The 12190-nt window shown below is 31.5% G+C and overlaps 1 protein-coding gene across 3 annotated transcripts in view; it reads right to left on the reverse strand.

Annotated features, from left to right (window-relative positions):
* Positions 1-12190, reverse strand: part of Nbea (neurobeachin) — a 536577-nt gene that overhangs the window by 449403 nt on the left and 74984 nt on the right. For 2 of the 3 annotated variants that reach the window (XM_070002976.1, XM_070002975.1), the window contains exon 10: positions 11082-11215. In XM_070002976.1, coding sequence (XP_069859077.1) covers positions 11082-11215 — 134 coding nt within the window. Of the gene's footprint in view, positions 1-11081; positions 11216-12190 lie in introns of those variants that run through there. The other variant, XM_070002977.1, reaches the window with a different exon arrangement.

Here is a 12190-nt window from a genome sequence, read left to right on the forward strand (position 1 = left end):
TTTCTATTGTAATGAGACTACAGAGGCTAGGACATGAAAGGATAGAGGTAAAAAAATAAGACAGTAAAACTCTTTAACACACACACATACACACACATAAACACACACGGACACGTGCGCACACACAGAATTTCTGTGATCGTTGTGCTCAACTCTTAAGTTTCTGGTGCATTTAGTTCACCCTTAGAATACCGGAGGGGGCAAAAGTAAACTGACCACTAATTCAAATACTAATCCTACTCCTATGAGTTTAAGACCTCTCAAATAGGTGTTTCATGAATTCTGCCCATGTAGACATGTTATATTGTTTTATTTGTGTATTTGAGTGACATGAAGAGAATATGCTCACTCTATTTTATTTGTAATTATAACTAATTTATTTAATTTTATATGGACTTAAAGTAAAAATTAAAATCATCTAATGTTTTCACCCCACCAAGCAATCTTTCTGAGTAATTCTCACTTTAGCATGCTAATGAAACATACTTTTGCAATATAGTAAGATACTGGCAGATGGTATGAGAGTCAGGTTTAATTCTATTCGACCACCACATTTCCAATATTATTTATATTGTAACAAGAAGCATAATTCTAAACAAGAATCATTGTAACTTACTAATGTTACCTGCTATGGAACCAAATATACCACAGACATCGTTAATTATTACAGTTCTCATTTCATATTGTTTTTCATGTGTATAATGAAGATTATATTTCCTACCTTAACTATCTTATAAGCTGCAACAATTACATACATAATTTTCTAGTCTCTCTTTTTCCCCTCAGTAAATACTGGCCACTCTAAAATATAATGGTGAACCCTAACGTTTTGCATCCCTGAATGTATAGTATTAGGTAACTGAGCTATATGTAGATCTTTATTGGGAGAAGCCACCAAGTTTCCAAATTTGGTATTACATACCCTATCCTGACTAATATATTTTCTGACTAATATTTTCTGTCCTTACTTCATTTCTAATTTTTTATTTTATCTTTTCTATTAGATATTCCAGGATATTTGATTTAAAACACTTTGGAAACACTAAATTATTCTACGTTCTTACATATGACAACATCTTGCATAGTCACAAACAGGCGGTAAGTAGAGACTATGTAGTCTGAAAGAAATACACAATTATAGATGGCTATGAATAATACTGGAAGGTGGAATACAAAAGCTCAATATGCATAAGAAATGGTAAACTATCTCCTGTTCCTAGAACCAGAAAAATGAATGGGCCTCTTTTAACAAGTACTGTCTAGAGTCTCTTTATTGTGTTTATGTGATTGTGTTAGGCCCTGACCTTTTGCAGTGAAGAACGAATTAAAGTACGGTTTCCTGAGAACAAACAATGCTTCAGTGCTTATTATAGCTTCCCCACTATTTCTAATACCATGTTTGCTCTATAACTTCATTCTGTAGGTATGGCTGCAGAATGAGGAACAACCATAGAACCCATACTACAGGCAAAAATACTCCTCCATTCTACTGGCAAATACAAACTCAACTCTTCTGTGGGTTGCAATATCCTTACTCAAAGTCTCATGCCTCATATCAACAAGTTCTGTCCAGCTATAGAAAAACCTGACCACTTTTTCAAAATCTTCATCACATTCATGAAATAGATTTGATATCTAAATGATTCCCTAGCCATAGCATCCATTCTTTTATTAAAAAAACAGAAAATTTCAGTTTTCCTTCTTAGTACGCTGTCCAAGTTTCTGCAGTTGATGGTGCTGGAATATATTTTCTAGTAGCATCATATATATATATATATATATATATATATATATATATATATATATATACACACACACATATATAGTATCATATATATTTGGCTTCTCATAAACATCTAGATTATGGCTCTAAGGCCATAATGGATATTATGATTCCTTTTAAGTTTGAAATTGTCTATTCTTTTATATAATAAAGGAAAAAATATTTCGTGATTCTGTTGAGATAATGATCTCATGGCAAGATATTTTATATGACATACATCATTTAGAGTACCCTCCTGTTGTAACTGTTATAAAATTTATTGCAGACCAAAAGTCATGATGATGCTAATTATGACTCATGTTTTGGGAATTTGTAATGGCTTTGGAAGAAGTCTTCTGAACTTTAAAAAATTTATTTTAAACTGAAATATAAAAAGCATAATTTTACAGATTAATGGGGTACTATGTTTTTATATTTGTATATACTGTATAATGCTTAAATCAGATTGATCATAACTACTTTCTCCAAAATATATCATTTCTTTATGTTGAAAACATTAAAAATCCTTTCTCCTAGCTTTTTGAAATGGACAGTGCATTACAGTTATCTATAGTCATCATACTATGAAATTACATATTACAATTTCTTATTCTTAACTCATTATAATCTAATAACTACTGATTTTGTGCTCAAGTGGTTAAACTCTAGGGCTCCTCATTTTAAATCAGGTATCAACTTTGGAGGAATGTTTTTTAATGAATAGTTTGGGGAGTTGTTTCCTTGGTTAGGTAGTTGTGTTTTTAGTTGTACTGGACACTGAATTCAGCGCTTTGGACACATGCTGGACCTCACAAATGGTAGACAAGCACTCCTGGGCATGCCAGAAGCCAAATCTATAGTTGTATAGATCTGTGTGCCACCGTGTCCTTAAGAACTGCTCTTACAAAGAAAAAGGTTTTGTTGCTTTGTTTTGTTTGTCCATGTGGGGCTTGAACTCATGGTCTGGGCACTGACCCTGCACTCTTTTGCTAAGGCTAGTGCTTTTGTGCCACAGCTCCACTTCCAGTTTTTGAGTGGTTAATTGGAGTTAAAAGTCTCACAGAGCCTTTTCTGCCTGAGCTATTTTCAAACTGCAATCCTCAGATCTCAGTCTCCTGAGTAGCTAGGATTACAGGAGTGACCCACTCATGCCTTGCCAGAGAAAAAAAGTTTTTAATATCACTTCAAATTATTTTATGGTGCTTCAAAGGTAAAACTAAACTCCTTCATCTAATATTAAATGATTTTTAAAAATTTCTTTGAGAGATGATGATGACTGATAAAATGGGACATGAATATAAAGAAGTATTTTATAGGGTGACCAATGAGGAGAAAGGATGGAGAAGGAATATAAGGGAGTGGAGAAGATCAAAAGATCACTCACACACACAGATCACAAACTTTAAAATAGCACAATGAATTCCACCAAACACTATATGAAGTATGGAGGATGAAAAGGAGCAATGGGAATATAGTGGAGAGTGTAAACTTTTTCCAAGTACATTGTTTACACACATGCATGGAAACCTCACAATAAAATGACTTTGTATTAGTAAAAGCAATTGAGACTGGAGTTGTGGCTCACTTGGTAGAACTCTAAATGAGAAACAAAGCCAACTAAAACTAAAGCCCTGAGTTCAAACTATAGTATAGCCTCCTCTCCAAAAAGTAAAAGAAGCAGGAAAAAAATTCAACTTCTATATTCTGCACTTGAGTTGCAGAAGTAGGAAAAAAATTGATACAATTTTGGTATAGTCCAAAGATTTCCTTTAATCCCTCAATGTGTTCGGAGTTCTGTCACATTTGCCAGATACACAACAGAAGAATGAATGTTAAAAAAAATCTTACTAACTTCATAAAAATAGACAATTAATTTCTATGAACAAATATTCAAAATAATGTGTATATATATTCCCAATATAATTAAACATATCAGTCTGCAACAGATTTTATAGTTTTTAATACCCAGATTGAGAGTAACTATTACCTATTAAATAAAAACAAATTACAAAGAAAGTATCTAAGGTGGAACAAATACTACACAACTGTTAAAATGGAATCCAAAACTAATAAATATCTAACCTTTTTATAGAAATTAAATTCTAACAAACAAATTTATAATTCATGAAATATAACATCATGAGAAAAATAGTACTTCAGATATTACCCATCAATTACTGAGAACTAGGAACATAAGATTTTCTTCTGTCTCCAGGAGCAATCTACAAGAAAAGTATAAGTGTGAGTGTATACATGTATGTATGTATGTGTGTATGTATGTATGTATGTATGTGTACAAACCTATGTATACAAAAAGTCTATCAATTCAGTCCTTTCACAAAGACTACTTTAATAAAGAGCTCTATTTATGAACTGGGATTATCAATTTGTAATGACCTCTGCAATATTAGGTCCAAATGAAGTTCCATTAAGACTGAGAGGATCTTATCTGATCCTATTCCCTACTGTATAAAACAATGAAGGAATTCCATATCCCATAGGAAAATATAAATATTTTTGGTTCCAAATACCTATATGCATCCAGTACTTGTTTTAAATATTCATTTCACAGAAACTTTATCATTTCTTTTATATTCCATCAGTCTATCGAACAACCTACTTTCTTCAAAATTAAATAAGCTTTTTACCCTAGGATTCTTGCCTTTTATTTATAGTTTTACTTTGTACTGTAAATCTATTTAACCATGAGATCTTCAGCTATATTACTACTGATAACTAGTGTACTTGACTTTCAGACTTACAAAAGGCAACTATCAACTATCTAAACAGCTATGAGTCAACTTTACCTCAAAATGAAAATAAAACTACATCTCCTTCCCTAGAAAAATTTCCTTCTTCCAGTTGACAGCAATTGTAACTTGTCCTCCCATTTCAACTTGAGTTAGCTTGCAACAAAAACAACAGATCATAGATTTTAAAGCAAGATTTTGCTTATAATATGTACAAGTTGTTAATCTCCCCTTCCCACTAGATAAGACCCCTTTCAAGCTTCCAATTATTAGCCCCAACAAAGTAAGATTAAAGTGACCCTGCCAAGTTCACAGGTTCCCAAATGCTGGGTCATAAAAGGGAGAGATGCCTAATGATGTCATCTGAAATATAACAATTAAAGCACAGGGGCAAAATAATATTTTTAATATGGAATTAACCAACTGCTTTACATTTTAGATTATACGTGACTCTTAAACTCTCTAGAAAATAATTAAAAGATGCTCCTACTCTTTAATGCTTTTAGACAACCACTAAAAAGAAATGTTTTGTTGTTCTAAAGATACATGTATGCATCTATACCCATGGTTTAAAGTATACTCAAGTATCATCAGTACAGAGTCAGTAAAACAAAGGGTCAGTACCGGGATATTCTTTAGCCATTCAGTATGTCCTAATACTTCCTACTTCTCTTATTTTATATGGCTTGCTTAAGTGGCATTACTTCAAAGATGATTTCAGTACAAATTGTTAATTTTTTTTCATAAAGGCAAACAATCAAGTATGATTGCCAGTGGTATATTTTTTTCAGAAAACGTACTTTTAAATTAAGGAAATATAACTGGACAAGCTACAGCCTGTTAAAAATTTTTAAGAATGATGTTTTATTGCATAAATCATTACAAAATTTATGAAATTATTTTAAACCAAGTCATTAACAATTTAATGATTATTAATTATATATTGTATATATTGTATAAAATAAATAATGTTCATGAGAAAATATATTGTTTCACTTATTTTGCACAGTAAATATAAACTCTAAATGAATGGAATTAAAAATATATAATGAAATTTAAATAATCTATGTACAATGGATATGTTTATCTGAATTAAAATTCAGAGAGTATGGTTAGTCAAAAAATTTATATACCACAGCTAAGAGTCTGAGGAAATATTGTTAAAATAGTTAAACACTATAACCCCTGCTTTCACTATATTTGATGTCAGTATAACTTGTGGAGGAGATGGGGATAAACAAGTCGTTTAAGGATACAGGTGGACCTGTTGCAACAATGAGAAGTACAAGTTGTCATGTCGAAAACGAGCTTTACAACCTTGGTGGGGGGGTGGGGGGGGGAAGGGGGAGGATGGGGGGGTAGGGGAGAGGCTGGGAAGGGATGTGAAGGGTAAACAAAGGAGGAGGCTGCAATGCTTGATAAGAAATGTACGCATTATCCTGCCCATGTAATTGTAACCCCTCTGTACAGTGTGTTCACAAAAATAAAATAAAATAAAATATAAAAAAAGGTAAAGACTAAAATATTAAACTTTCTAGTTTTTTTGTTTTATGACAATGGAGCTAATTATGACCCTACATATAGCATTTAACTAATGGGGCTGCTTGATTATTTTTACTCAAAAATTAGAATTAATTATTATAATAATTTTAGTTAGCCAAGATAGTGTTGAAAAAAATTATGACTTAAGTTCACTAAGTTAATTAACAAGTCATTAAGTTTTGCAAGAGAATGTTTTAATATGAGATTCTCTAAATTGACCTTATTAGTCTATCAAACTTTCATTTATAATTAAAAATAAAATTTTCCTAGGAAAACACATATTTACAAATATTCACTTAAATTATGAGTTGTAATTAATTTGTGTGAGGACATTACCACAAATATAGTAATTCTTAAGTATTCCATTGTAGTTTAGACTGAGAGTCAGCCACGCCTTAAGAGTGATCTTGAGGACAAATTCTATTTCTTTCTTCCTCATTATCAGAATAATATAATGATTTCATTAACAAAATTCTTAAAATATTGCTACCATGTTATCAAATGGTATTTCTTTTTATTACCCTTGTATTTTTTTCAGAATGTTCTCTTGGCATTGAATGTAATGTAGCTATTTGTCTTTAAAAAACTTTACTAAATTGATAATGAAACTATCTTTTAAATGAAACATAGACATGATATCATGTACTGAATAACTATTTTGTTCTACCTCTACAAACCCATGGACATCACCATCGCATCACAATCAGACACTATATACTACAACAGGGTTTTAACCAAAGAACACTTGCCCAGTGTACTACACATTATCTAAGAAGTTCTCCAAGTGTCATTTTGTTAGAATTACAAAAATCAAACTGTATTTGGTTCAAGAAAAGATACTTTTTCAAAGAAAAGCTTCTCTAAGTCACAGAAGGACAGTTGTCTTGTTTTGTATTGCCTATCAAATTAATTGCACTAATTAATCTTTTAAAAGTAGTTCATTTTTAAAAGAATAGACCACTTGCAACTAATGTAAATGATCATCTAATTCACAGGAAAATGAAGTTTCTGTTTCATTTACTAAATTTCAGACAAAATGTAAATGACGATCATCATTTCAGGATCAGACTTAAGCTCTTTGAATTATTTTGTTAATTGTTTGATCAGCTTTAGTTATTAAATATCAAATATGTAGCTAAAGGAAATCTTTGATTTTTGTACTCAAACTCACTGCACTGAGAGGAATCAATCAATATTAGTCCCCCCAATATTAGTCCAAATAGCCTTGATCACTTTAGAAAATTATTCAGGAAAAATTACTGAGAATATAAGATACAGAAAATTATTCAGGAAAAATTACTGAGAATATAAGATATATGTGTATATATGTAGGATGATGTACAAACATACTTAATTTACTTATTGAAAAACATATAATTTCAGAAGCTTTTTTTGTCACAAGCTACCTGACCTAGCTAAATAGTATTTATTAATAATTTATTACTAATAATATTTTATAACATAATAAAAGTTTAACTATTTTTCTAAGTCTATATACAGTATTATTCATGGAAATTTAAGTACTACAGGGGAAGTTAAGCCTAATGTCCAGCTAAACAGAAACTTTTCAGGTTCCTCTGACTTGCTGCTGTCATCTGTAATTGGAATTAAGACATATATCAGCTGAAATCACAACATCTAGAAAATGGACAAATTACTCAAAACCAAGTTTCATCAAAATTGAAATCAACAAGGCAAATTCTAGTTAATTTCTTAAGTAATTCTCTAATGCAAATAGTATTGTAAGTTAAAGGAGAATCATATAGAGTAATATGAGTTCCAATTGTAATTAATTTCTTTAGAATTTGTGACATTGAGTATTTTAAATATAAAATTACAACATTAGAGACAACAATGTGCTCACTGTCATCATAATAGCTAAGACAAGAATGTACTGAGTAATTCTTACATGTGATTAATATGGTTTATTAATTGGTTACATGTAGTCTAAATAATCTTGAGTACAAACTATTATGACTTAATAATGATAGATATACTCAAAGTAATAACACACTTAAAATTGTACTAATAATCAATATTAAGCTCAAAGTTTGTCTTGAAAATCCACATATGAAGTAACAACTACAATAATATAGCATCCATAATAAAAGCTACAAAAATATTGACACAAACCCCATCTTTACAGGCTCCCTAAATGAAATATTTTAATTTCTATAAACTCATCAAAGTAAAACTACATAGTTCCATAGTGCCAATGAGCTAAGGTATAAGGCAACAGTGAACAAGTTCACATGAAGGGACTGCTTCAGCTTGAAATTCAGAAGCCAAATGTGTGTGTGTGTGTGTGTGTGTGTGTGTGTGTGTGTGTGTGTGTGTGTGTGTGTGTGTGTGTGTGTGTGTGTGTGTGTGTGTGTGTGTGTGTGTGTGTGTGTGTGTGTGTGTGTGTGTGTGTGTGTGTGTGACAGAGGGAGAGAGGGAGAGGGAGGTAGAGGGAGAGGGAGAGAGAGGGAGAGGGAGAGAGGGAGAGAGGGGAGAGAGAGAGAGAGAGAGAGAGAGAGAGAGAGAGAGAGAGAGAGAGAGAGAGAGAGAGAGATTGCTGATTTTCTCCAAAAGGTAACTGAAAAGTAGACACGTGTAAATTTTGTCATACCATGTTAACTGGTTTCCAAAAAATATATACTGACTTTTCTGTGCAAGACTTAAAATCTTGAAGTGATTCTGATTCATCTGCAAGAATTTAATATGGACTAAAAATAGGATGATACTTCCTACTACAAAATCTCATTCATCTTTGTAAACAGATGATATAAGCATAAAATCTAAAATCCTACAATTCCATTCATAGTTACGAATCTTTATTATTCAGAGAAAAAAACCATAAATAACTTGGTTATATCATTTTAAAATATGAATGGTTCTATCACTGATGTATGTACACTTATTCTGGTCTCTTTTCAAGACTCTAAATAATAAGAGACTTCATTGATTTTCTTTACAATTTTATTCACAGAATAGCAAGAACTTTGAAATAAGCAGTGAAAAAATAGTAGAAAAGAATTTCAAATAGAACAGAAGTGAATTACACTGTAGTTTAGAACTAGGTAGATATTATTACTAAAGAGAGTATTATCTTTTCTATTTTGTATAAGCTACAAACTAATTACATAATATACATCATTTTAAAAGATTGAATAATTATAGGGAAAAATTAATGTGAGTGATCTAAAAAGTCCTTAGGAAAATAAATCAAAGTAAAAATCAGTATAATGACTTCTTACACCACCTCTTTATCTACTGGATGATCAATAAAATTATAATATTGAAATATAGTATATATACTACAATAAGTTTTGAAGTAAGGTAGTAAAAAATTGTATATGTCTTGAATGAATGGGACAGATAAATTGTCAAATACAGTTTTAGGCATAATACTTCTAATAAGACATTCAAAAAGGATTAAATTATTGTGAAAATTTGAGTCATAATATTTCAGATTGCATAACCTTTGCAACTCATCTCTTTACTAAGTAACAAAATATATCTCAAGTTTAAAAATTATATATTTCTTATCCATTTATAAAAATGTTTAAGTTACACAGAGTTTTCTTCAACTTCTGTTTACTATTAGTTAAGAAATTTTAAATTACTGATCATAATTTCCCCTGGCTACTTAGATAATAAATAACAAAAACGTTTGGAAATTAATGCAGGACTAGAATTCCCTATACTGTTCTTCCTCTCAATAAAATTACTTAACCATAAATTGTTTTAAAATCTAATGGTAAAGGGCTGGGAAGGTGGCTCAGTGGTAGAGTGCTTGCCTTGCATGCATGAGGCCCTGGGTTTGATTCCTCAGCACCACATAAGCAAAGAAAAAAACCGGAAGTGGTGCTGTGGCTCAAGTGGTAGAGTGCTAGCCTTGAGCTGAAGAGCTGAGGGACAGCGCCCAGGCCCAGAGTTCAGGCGCCACCACTGGACCCCCTCCCACCCCCCAAAAAAAATCTAATGGTAAAGAGGTATAAGAGGAAAAAGAATCCAGGATAGCTTTTCATTTCAAACTTTAGAAACTATAGCCAATGCGCTACAACTAATAAGACACAAGGCATGACCTATAGATAGATGGAAGCTGAATGCTGTAAAAGCAAGATCACATTCATATTTAAATATATACTTCACACAAAGATAGTCCCAATACAAGAACAATATTATTAGCAACACTAAAAACAATGTTATTAGCACTAATTCAGTTAATATGAGAAAATCCTGTACTATATTTCATTGTGCTTGAATTTTTACACAGGATTATTTACTAATTTTTCATCAATTCAAAATTGGATGGTCTATGAACAATCTTACATATATGTATAATATTTCTGTACTGGTTTTGAATTGAAAATTAAAGTTTGTCAATATAGCTTGTACTTGAAAATGCAATATAGAGGCAATATGAATCTGAAATTAGTATTTAACCTCATATATTATTCTAGGGCATGACACTAAATCTAAATATGATGCATGAATTATAAAAAGTGTATATAAATTGAAATTCAGTAAGAGATATTTCAATTTTATACATTCTCAGGCTACAGGTTTTGCTTGGTTCCTCAAAAATTGAACTACATTTAAAGAAAAAAATGATGCCAATTAGTGTTAATCTTACTGTAAAACAAGACCAGTCTTTAAGATACAAATTATGTAACTGTTATTAAGTAGTTTTGTATAAATAAACCTTAACATAGTAATTTCCTATTGTGTGACAGGGAAAAGTATGAACATTTGCAAAGGATAAGGTCAGAATTAAGAATTTTCAATTGCATGTTATAATCACTATGCTATACCTAGAAATGTTTTTATTTACTGTCAAGAAAAGAATTTTTTATGGAAATAAGACTTTAAGTGCCAGCGTTTCTTTTATATTGTATAAATACCTCTCTTATTCTAAATACATTTTCATTAACTGTTTCAGGACAGAACTCAAATGCTGTACTATATTACACAGCACTGAGTAGGCCATACTTAATCTAAATGTATAGATAACACCAGATATACATTGAAAGAAAACTTACCAGACAGTTGTTTCCACTTGACTGTCATTGAGCTGCCGATTGTCCAGTTGAGCAAAAAGTGGAAAAAGCACTTGAATCCCTCCAATTGAATGAATTGCACTATGAATTGAATGTGTTACTATAGCCTTCACATCCTAAATTCAGACAGAAAAATGTTTATTAAATTTATAGCATATTTTCATCACTATTTCTCTTTCCTAAATAGCTATATGAGTAATAAACATTAATATTTAAGAGCTCTCAATGGTATAAATTTGAAAGATATACATATAAAATATGAACTTGAGGTATTTTAAAAATTTTTTTATTGTGAAAATACCGTACAGATGGGGCTGAGAAGGTGGCTCAGTGGTAAAACGCTTGCCTTGAATATATGAGGCCCTGGGTTCAATTCCTCAGCACCCATAAACAAAACAAAAAAAAAAAAGCTGGAAGTGGCGCTGTGGCTCAAGTGGTAGAGCGCTAGCCTTGAGCTGAAGAGCTGAGGGGCAGCGCCCAGGCTTAGAGTTTAGGCCCACGACCGGACCCAAAAAAAAAAAAAAAGAAAATACCGTAAGGAGGGGTTACAATTACATGGATAGGGTAATGAGTACATTTCTTATCAAGCATTGTTGCCTGCTCCTTTGTTTCCCCTTCCCATCTCTTCCCATCCCTCCCCCGCCACCTCCGCGATAATTACTTTTAAATTTGAAATCTGGGAAGATGCTTACACTGAAGTTAAAAACAAATTCTTTTTAAAGTAATATAATTGATTGATTTAAAGGCATTAAGGTAAACTTTTATATTAGTTTTAAGATAAATTTAATATTATATATTCTTAAATTATATGTTGGTATTTAAAAACTATGTTCATTTAATCAGTAGATTTTATTTCATATGACATGGGAATACAAGATAATGGAATAGATTTCCTAATAAGGCAACAATCCTCAGGTAATATATTATGTCAGAAAAAATATTTGAAAGAAAAACTGGGACTAAAGAACTCAAAAACAAGCTGAACACATTATTTCATGCCTGTCATTACAGCCATTTGGGAAGCAGCGATCTAGAGGATTGTAATTCAAGGCCAGCCCAGATAAAGTTCCATCTCAAAAACAAGCCAGATG

Source organism: Dipodomys merriami, unplaced genomic scaffold (assembly GCF_024711535.1).
Source record: "Dipodomys merriami isolate MVZ:Mamm:240054 unplaced genomic scaffold, mDipMer1.0.p SCAF_6, whole genome shotgun sequence".
NCBI classification, from domain to species: Eukaryota; Metazoa; Chordata; class Mammalia; order Rodentia; family Heteromyidae; genus Dipodomys; species Dipodomys merriami.